Source organism: Spermophilus citellus (genome assembly GCF_964194105.1).
Source record: "Spermophilus citellus genome assembly, chromosome: 4".
Lineage (NCBI taxonomy): Eukaryota > Metazoa > Chordata > Mammalia > Rodentia > Sciuridae > Spermophilus > Spermophilus citellus.
The window spans coordinates 144,327,809-144,352,470 of record NC_138185.1 but is presented as its reverse complement, the minus strand read 5'-3'; the positions used below and the strand labels follow the sequence as shown (position 1 = coordinate 144,352,470).

At 39.5% G+C, this 24,662-nt stretch overlaps 1 protein-coding gene across 3 annotated transcripts in view; it reads left to right on the top strand.

Moving 5' to 3' along the window:
* Nucleotides 1–5,751: 5,751 nt before the first annotated feature.
* FMN1 (formin 1) overlaps nt 5,752–24,662 on the top strand; it is a gene marked incomplete at its 5' end in the record, with an annotated part of 399,390 nt that continues 380,479 nt past the window's right edge. For 2 of the 3 annotated variants that reach the window (XM_081291956.1, XM_081291955.1), the window contains one exon: nt 5,752–7,612. In XM_081291956.1, the coding sequence (XP_081148082.1) occupies nt 5,752–7,612 (1,861 nt within the window). Of the gene's footprint in view, nt 7,661–24,662 lie in introns of all 3 variants that reach the window. The other variant, XM_081291954.1, reaches the window with a different exon arrangement.

Below are 24,662 nucleotides of genomic sequence, written 5' to 3'. Positions count from 1 at the left end.
CTTTTGATTACAGAATGGTCTCTTTTTGCTTTATATTGTGATTTCCCTATTATTCCTATTCCTACTCCTGCAGTGTGTATGTTCATTGAAGAAAAAAAAATATCCTCCAGGGAGAAAAGAGCCAGGAAACTTGCAGAACTTCTTCTGTTTTTATATCACCTGTTTGAAACACAGTAGCACAGTACTCCATTCCAGGGGTTGGGTAGAAAGGAGATAGGCAGGTACCAACTTGCCCAAAATCATAAGAGAGGCAGAATTCAAAGGCATCTAGAACTAAGTAAGAGAGAGGAGGCAGTAATAACTGGTACCCAGAGAAAACAGCTGCAGCTGAAGGTGAGCTACCCAAAAAGAAACTGTGATCTCCTTAGCAAAGACAGACCCTTAAAAGCTGTTAGATTATTACTCACATTTTCTTCATTTAACCATCAGCCTACTTTCTTATTCTTTGCAATCACACTTACAGCAGACCATATCCCAGGAAAAAGGAGGCTGGGGAGTAAAGATCCTGACCCCTTTTCCAGTCTGCCTTGCAATCCTGCTACTATTGTTTCTCAATGGCTAAACCCAGTAGCTGCCAGAGCACAGGAGAAATCATAGATTGAGTCCATAAAAGTCAGTCTTCTGGTGCTTAGAATGGTGTAAGGGGTAGAGCATGAATCTGGATGGACCAATGAGAAATTACCAGTTCAATAATAGAAGTTACAGATAACCTATCACAGCAGTATTGGGCTCCAGTGAAGTCACAGGGTATGACTACACCATGACCAGGCAAAAAAAACCAAAAAACAAAAAAACAAAAAAAAACCCAAAAAACAAAACAAAAAAACAAAAAACTTTGCACTGGCCCTTTCAGACCAGAATCAATTAGGAAATCTACAGTTAGCAGACAGAATGACTGCAGCTAATTCTTGGATCTTACTTTAGACATATGTGAAATATATTATGAACCTTGGAGAGCATCTCCTAAAAAGCAGTCATTTCTCATTATGATGAAGCACAACAGATATTTCCATCTGGGTAGAGTGAAATAATCTACTTACTTATTGGAAAAAAGAGGCAAGGAATAAATCACTGCAGCGGTGTTGTCATAGAGAGAATGGCAGCCTGGAGTTTGCAAGAGGATGTGGAGACCTGGAGACTCCCTGGGATACAAAGTGCTTTTACATTGAGCGGTGCCAGCAAAGGTCACTTCCTAGGCTGAATTAAGATGTATAATTTAACACGTGGCGCCTGCAGAGCCACTGAATTTGAGTCAAAGCAGAATGAGGAAATGGTGCTTGAAATAGTCCTGTGAGCGCAGCATGGAACAGTAGTGCTGGTGTATTTAACACCACTCCACATTGCTTTCCTTGTTATTTTTTTTTCCTCCTCCTAAGACTTGCAGTTCTTTTCCCCCTGGTTTCTCAGATGGAAAATGCGTGTGGTGACTAAGCACTACACTCTGACATGCTAATGGCTAGTCACAGTGAAAAGTTCCTCCTGCCTTAAAGCCTTCTTTTCATGTGGTGGGTCAGAGGGTGTAGATTGAAGTTCTTTTGCTCAGGGCAAATGTGTTTCTTCTTCAAAGAATGTGTTTTCTCAAGACAAATGTGTTTCTTCTTTTTTGTTTGTTTTGTAGTTTCTTGATCATCTAGTAGATCTCACTAAATAATATTTTGAATTATTAAGCTAGAAATTTAAAGATTGTATTTCTCATTCCACAAAGGGCAGGAGATCTGCAGGGAGAAAGTGGATGTGATGTTCTTCCAGAACCAGACATAGGCAGAGTTGTCAGGGATAGAAGACTGATAGCTGACTCCTTTTCTTTCGTAAAGAGAGGAATTTAGTTATTTTATGCTCCAGAGGCAGCTCTATAAATATTCTCTTATGGTAGTGGAGGTAGTGTGCACAACTATTTTGATAAAAATAAATTCTAATATGGAAAAGAGGGAATAAAAATATGAAAAATGTCTATTTTACTTCTTTGCAATAATCTACCCTAAATTATTTGGATTTTGGATGTCCAAAATTGTAGCAAAACTCCTTCTAAAACTCATGCTAGGACCAGAAAATAGGGAAGAGTCCTTCTTTAATAAGTTGTCTCTAATATTTCATGTAGTAGCCAAATTCAGACAAATGCATTCAGAGGAGAAACTCATTCTTTTCAAGTCACTCTACCTTATAAATTAAAATATTCATTCTGCTTCCTAATTTCTGCCTTATAATGCAGATGATGTCTTTTGCTTTATTTTATTTTATTTGTTAAATGACAAAGTCTAGAGTGAGAGGTATTAGGAGTACCTCCCTACTTTTTTATATGACCACTGGAATCTCAAGTATATCTTAAAGAAGCATGAAGCACATCATGCACTTGGATTTGGACCTCTGGTACCTGGAAGAAGATTTCATCTTAGAAGTAGAGAACAACTTCTAAGATTATGTTTTTAAATTTCAGAATTCCAGAAATTGAGACCTTTTTATTTTTTAATTCAAGAGGAATTACTTTTACTGTATCTCCTGCCCCAAATCACATGGCCAAAAGTTAAGATCTGCTATCCCCAAATCACTGCTCTTATCTTCTATACCCTACGGTTTGATCCCTAGCTGAATCATTATTACCTGCAGATACAACACCATGCTTGTGACTTCAACTATTTTTATACTATTGCCCTGCAAAGAAAATGTAGTAAAAGAAGTTGTAGAAAGAAAATGAAATAGATCTCTAATAAGGGGAGAATAGAAGAGGCTCAATCTAATAATTTAAGCACATAATTGAACATATAACTCTTGCTACTATCAAGGAAGAAAGACTTGCTTGATTGTGGATGTACTAAGTTACTATTTATTTAACACTGACTTTCAAGATGGGTATTCTGGTCTTAGCTGGATACAGACTCACTGAAAGATTTTGAAGCTCGAGTTTGGAGACTTAAAGAAGAGCATATAAGAAGATGGACTATTGAACTAAGCTTCCTCCTTAGCTCCAGACATAAGCACTACAAATCTGGAAAGAGCACTCTGTGTTGAAATTTCTGGATGGATGAGGCAGTAGTGTGATGTGGTTTTGTTTATACTAATAGCTTCATGCCTTGCATTATGGATTTATTAGTATAAATCCATGTCATAATTCACTAAACCTTGACTTGAATTTTCCCAATTGTGAATAACATATGGAGTACTAATCATGAAGTTTTCTCCATTTATATAACCAAGACTCACAAAGACCAGGAGAAAAATGTGCTCAACCCTACAATAGAGCAGCACATGTCTATAATCTTCCTAAAGGGCATGGCCTTTATGTGAGAGCCTCTCCGTCTTAATTTCTGAATCAGAATCTTCATTGGCCTCCACTTGGCAGGTTTTACTTCCAGACCCAGGACATTTTCCATGCCCCTTTTTTCTAACTTTCATCATTTAAGGGATAACTTTAGGGAGCAATACAGGCATGCTGAGTCTCTCCAATAAATGTCAAAAGTGGGAAGAAGTGAGACAGTGCTGAAGCAATTATGTAACATCAAGTTAGCCAAATGAAAGAGCTCTTCTTCTCAAACTGCCTGGAAAAATCAATTCATTGGTAGAAGACAGAGGAGCCACATGAAGCAATGGAGTGAGGAAGACCTCACTATGAAGCTTGTTTCTTCTGAGCCATATCCTTTCAGACAAGTTTCTGATCTCTTTTTTTAAAATTATTTATTTATTTATTTAGTTAGTTAGTTGTATTGGACTACATACTTTTATTTTACTTATTTTTATGTGGTGCTGAGGATCAAACCCAATGCCTCGAACATGCTAGGCAAATGCTCTACCGCTGAGCCACGATCTCTCTCCATCTCAATGTTCTCATATGTGAAATAGAGCCTTGCTGACTAAGTAATAAAATAAAAGTGGATGTGTGTATATATCCTCAATATATAAGAATTCTCCCTCTTAGGAAACAGACTTTCAGAACAAAGTTCTAATCCAATTTGAAATGATGGCCCAAACTTTGTGCTGCTACTTAGAGCAGATTCTGAAAAAAGTTTTCATTTCACTTTTCTCCCACATCACACACTTCTAATCCAGGGAATATGAGGAGGTAAGAAAAGATAGAGGAGGATTGTGCTTGAGAACAGAGGAAGCCATCCTGTTTTTCTACAGTTCAGAATCAAATAGTATTTCTTTTGCTTTCCTTCAACTTTTCTGAGAATTCACAAACTGAACTCTTCATACTTCATGCTTTACATCAGGCACAGTAGATATTGATAGCTCTGCTTTAATAACTGATGGCTGTAAATCACATAATAAAAGAACACCTTTCAAGTGAGTTCTTGGATATATATGGAGAGTTATTAGGTATCTATTCATGTGTGCGTCTTTAGGACTCTCTTACAGTGAGCATTTTAGAATGGTTTTAAGAATATGACTAGTTGAATAAGAATCATCTCATATACAATTGTTACAAAAGCTGGCTTCCCATCTCTTCTGGATATCTTCTCTTCATGTCCCTTTAACCTTTGTTAAAGCTATGAATAATTAATATATAGTTATTCTGTTGTCATTCCTAGGGGGATTTCTTTTAAGTGAGGAAGTTTTGATTATTGAGCAATATCTTATTTAAGAAATGAAGCATAGCAATATAAAACTCTAAGTCCCATGTCCAGGTGTTGGAATGCTGGTTATGGAAGCATTTATGAAAATGTTCAAGCCACATTCACTACTTAAGTGACATCTGATGAAATGATTAAAAATTAATATAGGCTGGGCACACTGGTGCACACCTATAATCCAAGCAACTTGGAAGGCCGAGGCAGGAGGATTGCAAGTTAAAGGGTAGCCTCAGCAACTTAGTGAGACCCTGTCTCAAGATAAAAAAAATTAAAAGGGCTGGGGATATAGCTGAGCAGTAAAGCGCACTGGTTTCAATTCCCAGTACCAAAAGAAATAAACAAAAAATGACAACAAAAACAAAACAAAACAAAACAAAAAAACCATATCAGGGCCAGAGGTATTTTTCTCTGCCATTCTACTTGGCCTCAAGTAGGCAAGAAATAGGAAAAACAAAACACAACAACAACAACAACAACAACAAAAAGACCAAGAAAATTTGATCTAACCTCCTGAGTGATTTCTTTAAATTTTAATCTTTTAAATTTAAATTTTCACCTCTAACTTCAAAATTTTGGTGTAAAATCTCTCCCTCTTATTGTGCTTTAAGTTAAAAGGTGCTTCTTGGAGGGTTACAAAAGCTTCTTTGCACAATATTCCAAGTACGAGTCATTAAAACAGTTGTTTTCTAAGCATCTCAAAGGCCTCTTTCCTCAGAGTTTCTGGGAGGTTTGATAGCTCTATTCTATAGAAGAGCATAAAATGCAGCCTGGAGAAGTTGAGAGACCTGCTACACAGTGAGTCCCCACATGGGGCAGGGGGACTTTTGACTTGGGGCTAAAATTGGAGCACTCTGCCATCTCTCAGTTGTGAAAAAGCTCCACTGGCCAAGGTAGGGAGCAGGCAGAGGCTGTAGTCAGGCTGTTGGCAGACGCCTTGAATTGGTTGAGGTCAGCCAGAGAGGAAGGGTAAGCGGTGGTTGTGCTTAGATTTGTGCTGGCGTGTGATTTGTGCACTCTGTTAGACAAGCTGCTTTCTTCCCCTGTTTCTCTAACAGGCAGTCTCATTGCTGGAGATGACTGTCAGCTGCCTTCTCTGCGTTGCCACTATCACATGCCTCACCACTGGAGCCTGGGAAGCTTGACCACAGACCAGCATCTCCAAGGCATGAATAATTAGGTAGGCATAATGGAAGGTACTTGCTGCACACTCCAATTGCGCAAGCCCATTACTGAACTGTGCTACATCAGCTTCTATCTTCCAAGAGGGGACATCAGAGGATTTTCATACAAGGGCACTGTAACTCTAGACAGAGCCAGTAAAGGTTTTCAAAACTGCTACCAAGTCAGGGAGGGGCCAGACATCATCAGCCTCAGCCAGCAGCCCAATGAACATCCCGGTGACATATTTTTCAAGCAGACTCCTACGAAAGACATCCTAACTGAGCTGTACAAACTGACAGCAGAGAGGGAGAGACTGCTGGCCAATCTGCTGAGCTCAGACCACATCCTGGGCATTTCCACGGGGAACCAGGAGGGGAAGCTGCTGGAGCTGTCGGTGAGCCTGGCCCAGGAGGACGACTGTTTCCCGAGTGCAGGAGACTGGTCGGGGGAGCAGCCCTTGGGCCCTCTCAGTAAGAGAAGCACCCATGGGAACAAACAGCCCCTGAGGTTTGGTGGGTGGAGAGAGAGCCTTGAGGCACTCCCACAGAAGAGAACAAGAAGGAAAGGGCGTGGAGGCCGGGAACCAGCTCCCTGGATGGGGAAAGACCAGATCTGTTCCAGCAACTCCTTTCCTCTTTCTCCAGCCAGGCCTAATCTTCAGCTCCTAGAGGAAAGAGGAAACTTGGTCCCAAATAGGGCACTTACATCCTCCCTGCAGAGGAGAGAGCACTGCCCTGCAGATATCCCCAGGACACCGGACTCAGACCTTGGCATCGAGACCTCTGGGACAGCCTCAGAGGCCACTGGGCTTGGAAGAGGAGCACTGCCCCCTGACAGCAGCTCCACAGAGGCAGGGAATGGTGGCACTGGAGGCCCACTGAGCAGTCCTGGTGGGCTGGAGCATCAGCCTGAAAATCTGGACGCTGAGAAACGTCCAGAGGCAGAGGTGGGAAGAATGGGGAAATCGGCTGGGCGAACTCGTAGGACGAAACCTGTTTCCAAAGTAGTGGCCAAAGTCCAGGATCTGTCCTCCCAGGTGCAAAGAGTAGTTAAAATGGATCCTGAGGCAGAGGAAAGCATTGGCATTTGCCCAGAGGCCCAGGCTGAGTTCATATCCAAAGCAGACTTGCTCAAGCTCCCAGGACCTGAGGCTGGGGCTCCTGGTTCCAGGTGGTGGGGTGAGGGACAGCAAGGGGACAGGTCATCCCAGTCATTGGCCAGAGAAACAGCATCCATTTCTAGTTCCCTAGCCAGTGCTGAGGGGGCTGTGAACAAGGTCCTCCTGAAGGTGATAGAGAGTGAGAAGTTAGATGAAGCCACTGAGGGGAAAAGATTGGGCTTCCCCCTCAACACAAGGACCACCTCCACCCTCCCAGAAACCAGAAGCAAAAGGAGGGCTGGGCTATCTCAGAGGGGCCGCAGATCCTTGCTTCTGGATCCACAGCGTGTTGTAGGTCCTGACTCCTCCCAACCCAGAGACGTTGACAAGAGGCCATCCCCCCCAGCACCAGCCGCTCTTGGTATGGTATTTAATAATTCATCCCCTCAGTCCAGCGCATGCAAACGGACATCACCTGTTCCCTCGCCTTTACCTCCAAGGCGCACCAGCCCCCAGCAGCACCACAGGATCCTCCGGCTTCCCCCACTGCCTGGAGAGAGGGAAGCTGCTCTTAATGACTCTCCTGATAGAAAGAGCTGTGTCTTCTCTGTGTCCCCGTCTGCCGATACCTTGGAGTCACCCTCCTCTGCTAAGGTCACGGAGACCAAAGGAGCCAGCCCAACCTCCTTCAGAACAGGCCCATCTCCCTTGGTGCCTGGGGAACCTCCGGAAAAAAGCTGGGGGCCAGGCAAGACCACAGCTCAGGCCCAGCATCAGTCGCCTCCAGGTCAGTCCTGTTTAAGATATCTAGACAAATCTTTGAGCAACTCAAGAAGTATCAGTCTACTTGTGTCATTCAGAGATTGACCAATTAACAACAGACCAGAATTCCTAGGCCTGTTAGTTTGTCTGGGTAGCAAGAGAACTGGGAGTTTGTACAGGGGTGTGTGGAGAGGGTGAAGGTGGTGTTGACTTAGGGACTAAAAGGTGTAGTTGTTTCCAGAAGCAATGCTGTATACATGCTTTGTGCTTAATATTTATTTATTTGTTTGTTTGCTTATTTATTTATTTATTTATGGCACACTCTAAAGTTGCCTCCATGGTTACTTAACACAGGGGCTCCAGGAAACAGGAGGCAGAGAGAAGGAGTAACTTGTCCCTGCCCTAGATGCTAACTCTGGGTAATTGGCCCCTTGACCTAATTCTGACACTCAATCTGCTACAGTTGTTTCTACAGATTCACTAAGAAGAAGCACAAAAGCAGGCTGTGTTGTTGCTCATCTGTCTGTAGTTAGGGGGTTGCTTTTTGCTTGCTTGTATTTAATCACTGTTATAAGTGCCATCGTGTATGACAAAAATAATTTTTACCAGAAGGGAAGAATTCAGTCTAACTTGAAGAAACTTGGTTCCAATTTTTGTTGTTGTTGTTGTTTTTTGCATAATTCCATAAACAAGCACAAAGTAACTGCTTATTCTAAAGTTATGTTTTATTTATGGGTTACTGCTATGACTAGGGTGATATTATTTCTCATGCAAAGGGTACTAAAGAGCTCTTCTGACTTATGTGCTTAATGTGATTTACAATGTTACAAGAAAGCAATTTGGGGAGTTTAGTAAGAGGTGCCACTCCTCTACTCATTACATTTTCTAAGCTAACGTGGCTGATGCTCAGGTTCTCTGTGTCATTGTGTGGGTAATATGTTCTTTTCCAGCATCCTCTAACAGCATATGGTGAATGTCTTTGTATAAGGAATAGCTTGTAATATGATATATGATCTTTTAAAGGTTAGAGAAAATTCTCCTGCAATTTTTTAGATACAATATCTATCTAGGAAAGAGGAGTTTCAAAGCTTTCTATTTATTTTGAACTGGTTACATATCATAAATCTCCAAATCACTGATGGGGGGGTGTTTCTTTAAAAATGTGATAAATACTTTTTCTCCTATTTTTATAATATATTGACCTTAGTTTGGTAATACTTGCTAATTTCATAATACAACCAGTCTGCATAGAACTGTAAATTTTATATCATATATCATAGAATCTAAGTGACAAAATTATTTCTTCCTGTGAATGTTGAAGACTTGGAAATACTTGGCAGGGAAACACACTGTAGAGGTGAATGGGAGACTCCTGGAGTCATGGTGTAGAACAGCTGCCATAACCCCAAAGGGTCTTTTTTAGAAATCACATTGAATTCTAGGATCGTGTGTGCTTCTCATCCAGAAACTGCATTAAATACATTGATGTTCAGTAAACCTTTTTATTCCCCTTTGATTTAGGATTATTATTTCATTACCCTTTTTAATATAGAAGTACTATATAAGCTCCATTGTGTCCGGGTTAAAGTCCATCATATGGAGGCACACAGAGGACATTCAGTTTCTGTTGGTGACCAGTGGTGAACCCCCTGAGGGACAAGTTGAGTGGATAGTCACACCTTCCTGAGGTCTCTCCATGTAGTTATTCATGGCAGGCCCCTTTGCTTTGGCCCCAGCCTTCCTTTGGGATCTTCAGTAGCAATTTTATCAGTCATAAGAATCATGGGGTTTCCTTGCCAGGGAGACTTCCTGTGCTCCTAACCTTAAGAAAAGAGAATTTGAAAAGGGAAAGAAGAATAAGAGTGAAACACACCTTTACTTATTTATTTACTTACTTATTTTTGTGGTGCTGGGGATTGAACCCAGGGTCTTTTACATATGAGGCAAGCACTCTACCAACTATATCCCCAGCCCTCTACTTTTTTTTTTCCCACTGAAAATAGCTTCTTTTTATGTGAATATCTTTCCCTGGGACACCCAGACAGATGCTTTCTCTTATTGGCCCATCTTTGAAAGGCACGGAGGAGGGAGAGCTTGAGATAGTATCTTTGATCTTTAGCATGCATTCTTGTCCCCTTTCCTCTTTTTTACCTTCCCTTTCTTGTGTCTAGGAACCCTCTTGTATTCTAGATCCTGCCGTCACTTCCTACAGCTGGTGGGTTCAGGCAAGGAGAATCTCCTGCTTCTAGCTGCCTTTGTCTTTCATTCCATTTCTCCTCCTGCTCAGTCCCAGGGGAGGCCTCAGACAGTAGCCTGCAGCCCAGAAGGGAGTGTAGCTCATTTACGGATCACTATGCAAGGGCCCTTTGTCTGGAGCCAACTCTTGCCTTTCTCCCATGTTAGCTATTAACCAGATTGAGTTTATGGTCTGTGGACATTTATTTCCTGTGGAAATAACATCTAGGCATTTTATACAAGTGATACCAGTGAGATTATCGAAAGCTCTCATTAACTGCTCAAGTAAGAGATTAAGTCTGGCAAAAGTAATCAGATCTGTTTCCAGTTGGAAGACTCTAGTATTACAGGCAAGGAGTAGTTCCTACCCAAGAGGGCAATGTACTTCTCCCAAGACCAAGCAGTAAAGGCAACGTCATTGCTTCCTGTTCAGGAAATAACATAAATGTGTCCCAAAGAAGCTACCTTCTATTTATTGGTTTTGTAATTTTTCTAACTCTTCATTCTGTGAGCTACACACAGAAATTTCTTATCTGGTAGTAATGTGAGAATATGGTGATAACTGAGAATAACTATAAATGGTGATCAGATTCATCTTCTCATGGCTACACCACTTCTTCCATACTTGGAATTGGTTTTATAGTATTTTGATTTGGTGATGGAGACAAAGGTAAAATGTTTCAAAGCTTTTGTGAAACATGAAGTTTCCTCAAACCTTGAGGGATTTTAATAGTGATGACCTGCCCTGCCTAGCAGTGTCCTTGGGGGTTGGTGCTGGGATTTATTTTTTGGTTGCTGCTTTTATTTATCTTTGATCTGAAATAAAATCTTTTAATGTCTGGTGTGGTGGCACACGCCTGTAATCTCAGCAGCCCGGGAGGCTGAGGCAGAAGGATCCTGAGTTCAAAGTCAGCCTCAGCAATGGTGAGGCACTTAGCAACTCAGTGAGACCCTGTCTCTAAATAAAATACAAAATAGGGCTGGGGATGTGGTTCAGTGGTCAAGTCCCCTCAGTTCAATCCCCAGTACCAAAAAAAAAAAAAAAAAAAAAAAAATCTTTTAATGCCACGAAAATCACATGAAAGTTGGCTCACTGTACTTGGGAGATGCCCTGTGCTCTTCAACTGTCTTGTGATCTTTTTCCTTTGATTGAAGTCACTGAGGTGGTGAGGCAAGCACATGCCCCAGGCATAGTTCTTCTTGATATTGAGGATCATTTGACTAATTCTCATGCTTATCAAAAGATGCCAATTGATGCCAACTAATTAAGGGTTGAGAGACATGAATGTGATATTTTATTGTATCTAATGCTTCTGTCAAAGCTTTGATTTCTCTCTGGACACACATGGGAAGTAGATATAAATACTTCTTTGGGAATTCTTCCCATGTAAACTTTGAGGCTTGCTGCAATTCTGATCAAAAATAAAGAAACTTTACAATGTTAATGGGTATATGCAGCCACTTAAATTAATTCAAATAGTAGGTGGTAAATAGTAAATGGTAATTATTAAGAGGGAAAATAAGACTCAAAATTAATATATCATATTCAGTCTATAAAATGAATTTAAGAATTAAATTGATAGGACATGTAAAGGGGTTATAACTGAAACTACATGTTACAATGACACGGTGATCCTACTTTCAGGAGTTTAGCTGAGTTGCTATACTAGTAAGAATATATATGGTGGGGGGTGGGGTTGTGGCTCAGTGGTAGAGCACTCACTTAGCATGTGCAAGGCACTGATTTTGGTCCTCAGCACCACATAAAAATAAATAAAATAAAGGTATTGTGTCCAACTACAACAACAACAACAACAAAAAAAAAAAATACATGGGTTAGAGTGTTTATTGTAGCATTGTTTGTATTGTCAAAAACAGCTGGAAAAAATGAATGTGCACTAGTAAGTAGAGAAATGGTTAAATAAGTTATAGTACATTTATGGTTTGTAATATGATAACACTATTATATCATATGGAATATTGATCTAGATTTATGTCTATTAAGTTGCAAAATAATTTTTAGCATTTTTAAATTTTAGTGAAACAAGTATCAATTCTTCCCACAATGAACACAGATGTTTAGTATGCATTTGAATATCATGGATATGGGTGTGGAGAGAAACTGACCAGGTAGAGCACCTTATCAGACAGTCAGGCAGGTGGAAGTGGGGAATAAGGTGAATGGGAAGGGGCACAAGCACTGGGGGAGAATATGGGCCTTTTTTACCTTACATGTTTTTACATTGTTTCTCTGGATGTGATGAATATGTTACTTTTACAATATTTGAACAGTGATTTTAACCACTTCAGCATTGAGAATACAGCCTTGTCACAAGGGGAAATGTAGGTGACTAGAGAGCTTTAAAGTAATACCCCAAAGAAAGCTGATTGGTAGCAGGGTTAGATGAGGATAGAGAAAAATCCAGAAGCCAACAAAAGGTGGCAATTCAAGATGGTTCCTGGATTCTACAGACACACCCAGGCCTGAAGGAGCAAGGGAAGATATGGTTACTAGAACCCAGGGAGTGGGGTTAGGAGAGGACCATCTGGCAGCAGCAGTGGTTTGTGGTAGAGCCATCCAGCAGAGAGGAAGCTGTGAGATAAATATAGTGGCCTTGCTGTCCTCTGAACTTCTGCTCTTGTCTCCTCTAACAGAACCTACAACAAGACTAAGTTGAAAGGAAAGTGAGGAACTAGGAGACGAGAAATGAAAGACGAGTGAGAAATGAAAGACGGAGACCAGGCAGAGATACATACTAGAGAGTTTATTTGTCAAAGCTGACAAAGGCACATCTCTGCATAGATGGAGAGAGGCAAAACAGGCTTGGTATTCTGCAGGCTCAGGGATTAGAGCCGGGCAGGTTCTCACTCGGGAGGTTAAGGGTGGGGTCGCCATGGGCAAGAGGTGCGATTTATGCAGTTGAAGGGGAGAAATAAAAAAAGTCCATGCGCTTCTGTCCTTTTCAATGCTTTATTCACTCAAATCACTCAATACAATTTCACTCTATAGGTTCTTAATCAAGAAAATGACAATCTTAAATGCAAGGCACTGCAGTAGACAATCCTAGATTAATTCACAGCAAACAATTCTAGATTAATTAATTTTAAGCATTGCAAACATACTTAATCATGACAGGCTAATGACAGACATTCTCTCTGCGTGCTAAGTTCAAAAGTCGGATTAAAAGTCTCAAGCCTTAGGCTCTAAGTGCAGCAGATGCACACTCACTCAGACTATGGTATTAGCTCCGGAACCAAGGTAGGCTTCTCCTGAGGTGGAGTTGATGGCCAGCTGAAGAGGCGGTCCTCAGTGACATAATTTACCCTGGGGTTAAAACATCTGGTCTGGTGGTCCCCACCCTGAGCTTTTTGCCTTTCCCTTTTATCAGGCAAGGACAGCCTGTCAGAGCTTTACTCTGAGTTTATCAGGGTGGGGGGAAGTTACTTGTTTGTGTCTGAGGGCCATACTGGAGGGCTCCATTAGGCATGCCTAGTGAGACTTCAGGTTTCAAACTGGAGTTTTTAAAATGGAGTTGCTTAGGCTCAGGCCTAAGACCATCCTCACTATGAGGGAGTGGTGATACTCCCTTGGTGCTGGGTGGAGAATATGAGAGGTGAAGGTTTGGGTTGGTATGAGGGAGTGGTGAACCCTTCTCAGAAACGCCCTTGGGTGGGAAAGCAAAATTTTTCTTAAAATGGTGGCTGTCACTTGAGATGGCCATCCAGATGCTAAGCAAGGACCTTACATAAGCCTAGCTGCTGGATGTGGCTTTCAAGGTCAATCTTCCAGGGCCAGGAGCAGGTGGGAAGAGTTGAGAGTGGATCTTGATGGCAGATGAGAGACTGGATGATGCAGATGAATTGAGTGAGCCATGAAGACCAAGATAGAACTGGCCTCTAATTCCCATTATGGGGGCTATTTCCCGAGAATCATCTGCAAGAGGCTGAAGATGAGAAGGTGATGGGGAAGTGGAAATAGTGGCTACAGGTTTCCCCCAATCTACTAGTGAGTGGATACTGAAATAAAGAATGGTACTTTAGATGAACTACACCGAGTAAAGAAGAATGTGTGTTTATGTGATGTAAGTTTTGTTATGAAGCAATGACTATCTTGATACTAGGTGATTACTGTAATCTTTACATCTTTTTCATATCACCTTCTACCTCTAAATTCAGTCAGGTTGACTCTCTCATTAATTGTCAAAAGTTCATACATAGAGGAAGTGAATGAATTAGAATGCCAGGTGATATAGCTTTCAGTCTATAGATTCAGGAAAAAACATTCAGTTTTTAAAAAAACAAAGCTTTTATACATATCAATAATATCACATTGTGACTGCTTGTTTTTTGTGGAAAACACAAAGAAGATTTAAAAATATCTTCCCCAGAAATCTCAAATTAAGAATAGCTAATAAGCATATGAAACAGGAAATAAATTTTCTACCAATGAACAATTTGAATTTGAAGTCAGTTTTCCTATAAAACAATTTATTTCCTATAAAATAAATTATTTCTCTCATTCAAGCTTTGTTTTTCAAAGGAAAATATGTTTCAAAGGTCAGGACTGTGGCCAAGATCTAATGTTTAAAAATCCTAACCAGCTTTACACATGTGACTTTTTCTTCCCGATTAAGGTTAAATTGTACTTTGAGAGTGACACCTTCTACCAAATTTTTTTTGTCTCTTTTCTATTCTTAGATCCAGAGCACAAGATTTAAAAGTAGGGTGACAGTTTGTGGTCTTAGGCTATGTGTAGCCATCTAAAGTGATTCCAAAGAGGGTACAGAAGTGACAGAGCTAACACCATGATTAAAAGGAAGAGTCAATGAAAAATCTAAAAGAGAAAATCACATTTAAAAGAATAGATATTAAATTTTGCAGGAAGTTTTTGGATATGTTTATTTATATAACTCAACCATTCTACCTTATGATATCATCAATTGGGACATTAAAAAATTACAAACCTTTGCAAGCGTAATCAGATTACAAGCATTTTATAAAATTGATAAAACAAAGTATTGAAAGTGTGTTTTTTATTGGGTTGATTATGGGCTCTGGGAGAGAGTGCTTTTTGAAAACAGTCAATATCACTCTGAGTCTATCCTCTTCCTGTTGATAACTTATCAGGAAATAACTTTTTCCACCTATCTTATTTCATCTAGTTTTTCATCACTTATGTGCATAATAACTTCTGTTAGATAATTCTTAAGTGGAAATCAAATCATAGTTAATGCACATGGGCTGTGATATCAGACCATACCATCTGCTTAGAGTTCCTCTACGTGACCCAGTGGCTCAGCCTTCTGTCATAGCATGTTTCTTTTTTTACTCTCACAGAGGTGCTAGGAGGGTATTTTTCATGGTTATGGATTTTTCCAGTACATTGAACCTGATGCTTTCTATGGCTCCCAGAGCCTTACAGGAAAGTATTTGAAACTGGGTGAAAATTGGAATTCAGGCATAGATAGGATACAGATGGATTTGAAGGATGTTGGGCAAGAGGGTGAAATATCAATGCCTGAGATCAAGTACCAAGAAAAAAAGTCTGGGTCAAGATGTCTGTGCACAAATATTCCGTAATTGTCCTAGGAGTGCCCCTGTGTGCTCAGGAGAGGGGACGTTGGCATGAAGGGAAGAAATGATTTTGTCATTAGCAGTCCAATGGCTTGCAGTTTGAAAAAACTTGTTGAAGACAAGCAGAACCTTTCCTGCGGGCCAGAAGGACAGGCCCAGGCTCAGCAGTCTGAAGGAGGTTGTTAACAACCCAGGACAGCAGAGTGCCTGAGCAACAGAACAGAGGGGCAACAAGGGCAGCAGGCCTCAGACCCAAGAACCCATGAGACCCCTGGAGATCCCTGGGGAGGAGGAGCCTGAGAAACAACTGGCCTTCTTGCTAGCAAGGGAATGAGGGCTTCACACATTGTGATTCAGACTTTTGTAATTTGTGTAACATAATTTTATTCACAGGAAGGCAGTAACTTGAGCCATCCAGGTTTCACATGTTTTTCCTAAAACATTAATGATATTGTTTTGTTTTTTTAAACCTAGTTTAAAGTTGTTGAGTTTGAATTTTGTGTTTGGAGAAATAGCCCTAAATCATCCTGTGACTGATGAGAAAGTTGGTGATTTCCAGGTTAGCCCAGAAGAATTGTGGAGAGTGAATAATATGTGCAGGTTGAGCTGCAGCTAGTCTCTCCAGGATTCAGAATTGTCTGGGCAGGTCTGGATAATTAGCTGGCTGGGTCTGAACAGAATCTCCTGCTTAGTGCTTGCAGGATCATCACAGTACAGAGCTCATCCTAAGGAAGACAAGGATTTGAGGTGCATAGGACGATACTGGCTTAAGCAGTGAGGGACAACTCTGAAAATAGCATGACACACATCCCCCTGATCATCCACTGACCCAGCTCCGTGGACCCACACCTGGATCTTAGGGAGAGAAAACTGCAAAACAAAAAAAGAAACAAAAGCTAAAAGCAGTGCCAAATTTTCAAGACTAGTGTTGCTAAAACATTCTTTAAGACATTGAAGGCAAGATCTTCATAACAGAATGAACAATAGGGACTCTGTGGATGCAGAGTCCCTATTCCAGAATCTTTTGAAGCAGTTTGACAAGGTATGATTTGGTAGAGTGAATTAGATTTGATCTTTTCTTAAGGAAAAATGGGAGGGGTGGGTAGTTGTGCCTTGGCCAATGCATTTGGCACCTGTGAATATGGCAACCCTGGTGCCAATTTTGGCAGCATCAAGAGGCATCTTAAGTAGCCAGAGCAAAAAAGGACAGTGGTGATGAGGGGTGGGGGGATTGACTGAGTGATTTCTGGAAGGATTTGGGAGAAATTGTTGTGGGGGGAGGGGAATCACCAAAATTTGTGGAGTCAGCAAAATACTAATTTTGCATCTCACTGTTACTCCAACCAGTTGTTGGAAGGAATAATATCAAATTCATAGGGGTCCTATGAGAATCGAATGAAAAAATCTTAGTGAATGTACTTCAGATAGCACAAGAAAAAATACCTTATTTTATATTCACTGATGGTTATTGCCTCAGAGGGCCAAAAAGGATTTTAATAACCCACTTTTGGGGGAAGTGTTTTTCAGAGATAAAATGGTACTACAAATAATATAGTTCACAACCAGTTATTTCATGTGAATTTTTCAATTTTCTGTTGACTAAAATTGCCACCTTTGCTTCTGTTTATTGAAGCACTTATACAGCATGTTTATTGGTCTTATTGTTTTGTAGATTAATATTGCATATCCTAAGTAATTTGTATTTTTAAAAAAACTGAGCAAAAGGGATCCTGTCTGATACCTCTGATGCGCTCACCACAGAGTCTAGTTTATAATGGTCCACTCAGTAGCTTTTTAATTTACTTGGGGCTTCAAAATTTTGATTGAATTAAATCACAAAGGATATCTGATTTAAAAAGTATCTTTTCAATAGGAAACCCCAAATTAAAGGATGAAAGTGTCTCTACCCCCTCTACTGTAAATCTTTTCTTCCACCTGTATTATTCTTCCCTTTCCCCTCACTTCCTCTTGTATGTAATTTTGTATACCCCTGAGGCTCACCTTCCATTTCCATGCAATTTCCCTTCTCTCTCCCTTTCCCTCCCACCTCTCATCCCTGTTTAATGTTAATCTTCTTCTCATGCTCTTCGTCCCTACTCTGTCCTTAGTTACTCCCCTTATATCAAAGATGACATATGGCATTTGTTTTTTTTTTTTTGGGATTGGCTAGCTTCACTTAGCATAATCTGCTCTAATGCCATCCATTTCCCTCCAAATTCTATGATTTTGTCATTTTTTAATGCAGAGTAATACTCCATTGTGTATAAATGCCACATTTTTTTTATCCATTCATCTATTGAAGGGCATCTAGGTTGGTTCCACAATCTTGCTATCGTGAATTGTGCTGCTATGAACATCGATGTAACAGTGTCCCTGTAGCATGCTCTTATTAGGTCTTTAGGGAATAGAGAGTAGAGGGGAGGGGAGGGGAGGGGAGGGGGGATAGTAGAGGATAGGAAAGGAAGCAGAATACAACAGACACTAGAATGGCAATGTGTAAATCAATGGAAGTATAAATGATGTGATTCAGCAATCTGTATGCGGGGTAAAAATGGGAGTTCATAACCCACTTGAATCAAACTGTGAAATATGATATATCAAGAACTATGTAATGTTTTGAACGACCAACAATAAAAAAAGAAAAAAAATAAAGGATGAAAGTGTAAAAGAAAACAGAGCTTTCCTTTTCTCATACCAATAATTTCTGAATCATATTTTCCCTCTACAAAATTTTCTCAATTTCTGCCAATAATAGTAAACTTGTTCCTCTTGATTTCCATATCATTCTTTTTCTCATCAAGGCAATAGGTTTTGGACCTCAGTTATCCATATTTTATCACAAGTGTGTGTGTGTGTGTGTGTGTGTGTGTGTGTGTGTGTGTATGTGTTTACAACATTCTCATTGTCTTTTTTTTTTTTAATTCAGGACCTATCTTGTGCAATCCTTAAAGAGTAGGTCAATAGGTACTGATTTGAAAAAATATTTTGTGATTGTTGAATTTAATTAGAAACAAACTTCAACTTTTACTGTGACTAGCAGTGACTATGAATGACAAATTCTCCTTATAAAGTATTTAGTCTGGGTTTGGTGGCAATCACTTGTAATCCCAGGAGGATTAAAAGTTTGAGACCAGCTTGAGCAATTTAATGGGACCTGTCTTAAGATAAAAAATAGAAAAGACCAAGGGTGTAGTTCAGTGGTGGAGTGCTTGCTTAGCATGCACAAGACCCTGGATTAATCCCCAATACTGTGAAAGAAGAATCCCATCAAAATGGTTGGAAGTTCCTTCAGCTGATATACTACCAGAGGAACAAATTGTTTTTGCTCTTGCCCTGTTCTTTGTGTCCCATGATCACTTGGAACACGTTCTGCTGGTGATTGAACATATTAGAACTGAAACTGATGTTTTTTAAATTTTTAATTTTCTAATACGTTCTCAAAAACAACACTGATGTCACATATATCTGGAATCAGTTTCAGTCACTGACACTTGGCATGTACACAGTGTTTTACTGAATAAATGAATGAATGCGTGAATAAGTAGATGGATGAAGGAGGAGAGAACTTATCTATTAATAAGAGGGACAAAGTTTTCCCATTAATCCTAGGTAAAACAGGATGAAACTGATTTCATGACATTTTTATATGATTACTATCAATGTTAGATGGTGTTCCTAATTCTGTTTTGGTAGATTATGCCTTTTTGTTTTTTAGGCAACCTTAAAACTATTCATCCCTGCATGGGTTTTGGAATCCAAATGTACTTAGAAGATATGAATGAAACGAAACAAAATTTGGGTACTCAAAGACAAGTCTTTTTGTGAATAAGAACAGTGACAACAAAAGACTCTGTTCTTTTTATTGAAATAATTTGACAACACAATTACCTATATCAGAACAAATATTCCTACATTTTAAATGGGACTGCACTTCATGTAAAAGCCAGTCACGGAGGGGCAGCCAAGTGATCAAACTTGGAATAGAAACTGGGGGCGGCTTAACGTTTCATGTAATTCAATTGGTCACAGATTAACTGTGTTGTATTATGCATGATCAAAGGCCAGCACATTTGCACTGAGGTATACTTTATGACCCAACACATTGGCCGGGCAGGCACCTGTAAGTCTTCTAGGCTGTGATTCAGGGGTTCTTACTGGGTGTCTCATGCACACTGTTCAAGTTTACCTTCTATGTAAAAACACTGTGCTAAAAACTTGTGTACGATGCAAATTAAGTTGTGGCCATGTGATTGATTTCCAAAAGCTATGCACAAAATTCATTCTAAGTCATTTTATTAATTTGCCTATAAAGCTGCTATTATTAACTAGAAGAGCAGGATCTGTACATAATGGGTTATGGGCAAGTTTCCAAGAGTGTATGCAGAAGCCAAGGCTAGTAAAGGTGTGGGTAGATGTGGTATGAGAATTTAGGGCTCTGGGCTGGTGGAGCAGGGTGAAAGCCCCATGGGCCATGCTTACATCTGCAAGATTCCTTCACTTTTGCCAGATGATGTAACCTAATCACAGAAGTGACAGGCCATAATTTTTACAGGTCCTTTGCTCACTCAAAGAGAGGATTATTCTGAGAATGTACACCAAGGGAGAGAAACTCTAGGGCTTATCTTAGAAGTCTGCCTACCACAGGAGGCTTCCATTGTCTGGAACTGTCCATTCCCTTTCTGGTCTTGTTTTCTGCCTGAGAACCCTGTCCCTACAACTTTCCCTAATATAAGAACCTTTATCCTAATAGATTGCCCTCTAGTTTTGGATCATACCAGTCAGAGTATAAGGGTGTGAAAGTGTACTACAGTTGGACATTTTAGTGTCAAATCCCAGATCTACTACCAATCAGATATGACAACTGCTTCTTAACACATAGAAGTGATAATAAATGAGTATTTTATATACATATATATATATATATATATACACACACACACACACACACACACATATAATATGGGTACTCAAAGACAAGTCTTTTTGTGAACAAGAACAGTGACAACAAAAGACCCTGTTCTTTTTATTGGAATAATTTGACAACACAATCACCTTTATCAGAACAAATAGATGAATACTATATATATAATATATAAAATATTGTATATAATATATATATGTAATTCTCCAAAACTATTTACGTATTATTTTTAGCAAAAACTGTTTCAGTGCTTTTATTCATATATTATTTCCCTACATGGGGTAACCTAATAAATTCCTATGCATCTTTCAAAACCCATTCTGACCTTGGTTATTCAAAATCTTTATCTTTGCACAATGTTGGGAATCTAGGGGAACGATATAGGGAAGGAACTATATTTAAAACTTTCTTATAAGTCTAGAATCACTTCAATATAAAAAGATTTTTAAAAATCCCAAATGTTATCTTCATTATAAAGCTCTCTGATTTTCCTCATAGAATGAAGACTTTTTCCTCTGTATCTTCATGGAACTTTATACATGATGCTTTTTGATGCTTATTGAATAGCATCATAACTACCTATTTACATATCTGTTTAGGATTTGAATCCATGGAAGCAGACTATACTTCATTCATCTCTGTATCTCCTATGTACACATAGTTTATAGCATGTACCATATAAAAGCTGGCTTGATAATTATGAAGTTAATGTTTTTTGTTTATTGTACATACCTATTGTGATTATAGGTAATTCTAACTTACGGGAGTGAACATGGTGGAGAACAGTGGTTATCAAAGTGTGGTCCCTGGAAAGCAACATTACTAGAAAACTGGAAACTTGTCAAAATGCTGTTTATTGGGCTCCATTCCCCTAGACCTATTGAATTAGAAATGTAGTGGGGTGCAGGCAGAGCAGTATGTATTTAACTACTTTAGTGGAGACTAACATAAAAACATTACACTAACATATAGCTATGTCAAATGAACTTAAAATATTTTAAGCTCAAATATTTTATTGGAGGTAAATTGTAAAGGTGAGTTATCCTTGGTAAATAGTTAATTAAGTCAGAATAAAATTTAAACAATTTTAATACTTATTGTAGACATCAGATTTAGGGACCTATACACTCGTGAACATAAGTAAGCTTTTTATAATTTTTCCATTAGCTTTATGCCAACCAATTCTTATGCATTGCTTTCATACTGGAAGCAATGGAAGGTTAATACTGGTCTTGACATTTTTCTGTCTGACATTTATTGCTGCCATCACATTTTTTTTTATCATTAATCATAATAGTGCCATTCTGGCCTCCCTACCGGTGTCTTCATATAACTGGATGCCTGCTAAGTGCTATTTGCTGCTGTGCAATGCAAGACACTATTCTCCCAAGTATATTTAAGCACACACTGGTCTTCTAGTATGTAGCTCTTACAACCAGCTTGATGTTATCAGCAAATATTGATTAAGTTACAGGATTTCATCTACTAAACATTTAAGATTTTGTAAGTACCTCTCTTTGGCTTTATTCTAATGAGCAATATTACTGTGTGTGGCCATCTTTCCAACTCTCTTAAGGGCAAATGTCTTGAAAAATCGCATGATAACATGTGACTAATCTCGCAAAGAGCCTGCGTCAGGAATAGCATGTCCTCCAGCCTCTTTGCTGCAGAGGCTGCTAGATTTTAACCTCTGGGATATTGGGGAAAAAAATCTCTTCATTATATCTGTTGAACAAGGTTTTCCTTTTAGAGATATGTATGAGGGCTGCCCTTTGAGAACTCACAAGCCTTTAAATAGCTTTTTCCTGTGTATACTAAACAGACCACAATTCACACCACCAATCAATTGAGCTGGGTAAGGAAGAAGCCCCTGGCTTGATATCAGTAAACCTATGTTAAAATCCTACATCTGTCAATGACTAGTTATGTGTCATTGAGAAATATGTGACCACTGCAATTCTCTTGCTTAATAAAAGGAGAAAATAGCACTCTTTCAGAATCATTAAAATAATTAAACAGTGTAAAGAATTATCATTATAAGTGGCTGCCTCCAAAAGAGCACTCACCCTCCCATAATTCTTAGTGAGCCCAGTAGTGCCTATGTGGAAGAGGCCAGGAGTAAATGAACATTCTCTACAGACATTTTGGAAGCTACACTTATTTTCTCATCCTCCAGGGGCATAATTCATTGTCAACTCTTCTAGACAGAGTTGACAATAAATTATACCCCCCACCCCCAGGAGGGCAGCCCCGTCCTATGACTGGTCTGATGTGAAGGTTTAGATGCCCAGTAAAGGGTAATAACTTTAACATTTTTACATTTCAAGGCAAAGAGCTGTGGGAATAGGGGACTGTGATACATTGAAAACAGGGATGAAAATGAAGAAGGTCTGTAATTGTCTTGGTGTTGGTGGTAATGAGGGATAGATTCTGAAACTCTGTAGACTCAAAACTGGATGGACTTGATTGGATCTGCAGCTGAGGAAGAAAACAAAGTCCAGGCTCACTCAAAGGTCCTTGCCCTGAGTGACTAGGAAGAAGACAGATTGTGTATTAAAATATAGTGGCCTGCAGCAGCTGAACAGTCACACTCAGATGGTTGATTAACGGATCTGTGTCAAAGCAGAAGGGTATCACTGGCATGCCACGAGACTCCTCACTGCTCTCTGTCACATTTGGATCTTTCCCTTTCAACATCTTGTTGGCATCCTTGATCAAATTCAGAGAAAAGCTGAAATGGAGAGAGGTGTTAGATGACAGAATCATAGCTTATTAAATTCTTCCTAAGCTAAATGGAACAAAATGAAAATCAAGAGAATAATGGAAACATCCTGCACTGAGATTAAAATATCCACTTACAAGTAAAGGACATGAGAGACCTTGGTTTCAGCTTTAGTTGACAACCTATTGGTTTTGAGCCAGTGCATAATGTAACTATTGAAAAAAAGGCTGCATTAGTAATTGATATTCATAATAGGGGGAAGATGTGCTACTGTGCTCTACAGTGGCTGATGAATGTTTTGGTGTAGTCACCAGTATGGTTTCAAGGGGCCTATACATTTAGGAAACCAGGAATTATATCTGGGAAATATTTCATTAATAAAGAGAGTTCACTAGAGTAGTGAGCCTAAAAACTGGAGAAGTTATATGTGTGTTCTACCCAGGTACCCTTACCAGCAAAGCCCTTATTTCCTCTTCTCCTGAGTGTTGCTGATTGGTGGCTTACAACTAAGTCACTTTCAGGCACTGCCCTCTGCAGAAGGAGGCTCTCTTGATCAAGTTCACATATACCCCCCACCCCCAGGAGGGCAGCCCCATCCTATGATTGGTCTGATGTGAAGGTTTAGATGCCCAGCCTCAGTGCCTTGTGCAGGATGCCTCTGAAGCCAGCTTCAGACCTCCTTATGATCAACTCGGGCCTTTGCTGCACCTACATCTTCTCTGTCCGAACCTGCTTCACTCACTGTGCTCTACAGTGGCTGTTCCCAAGAGGGATCCCCATTGAACCTCCTGCAGCTATTCTCTTCTCAGAGACCATTTTCCAGGGAATCCTTCCTGTAGCAGCTGACACCATGGTGCATTACCTGCAACAGCTTTCATTATTTGTGATGGGAGAGGATAAATTCTTCAATGAATAATGCTGAGACAATTGATTATATACACAAAAAAAAACCCAAAAATATGAATCCAGTTCATGACATGCACAAAATTAATCCCAGGTGGATTTAGAACCAAGATGTGAAAAGAAGAACTTTACAGTTTTTGGAAGAAAATTTAGAAGGATTAGAAAAGTGTTTCTTAAAAGTACAAACCATTTAAAAAATCATTGGTGAGTTTGTCTAAATGAAAATAACATAAAATCAAAATTAAAATCATTCTATGATGATAAATAATATTTTTAAAGTAGTAAGAAAATCTGAGAAGATAGTTGCAGCATTTATAAGTGACAAAAAACTAGAATCCAAAATAATAAAAGAATTTACTTAAATTAATAAAGAAAAGGTCCAGTACTGCCAAAAAGAAAAAGAAAAAAAAAAGAAAAAGAAAAGACAGAGTACCCAGGAAGAATAAATGAACAAAGACCATCAATTTGCTCATGAGAAAGTATGAACTATGAAAGAGTGTATGAAAATTTCCTTAATCTCACAAACAGGGAAATGACAAAATTGGCTCCTAGTTCATATATGTCACATTAGAAGACATTAGTTCATTTTCTACTGTCTTTGTTTTTTTTCCCTTGCTTCTGTGCCTTGCACATGCTATTCCCTTAGGGAACTTCAGATACCCACGCCATCTTTTCCATGAAGTTCTCCAGCCTCCCTGGTTAGAGTGAAGCACCTCCTCT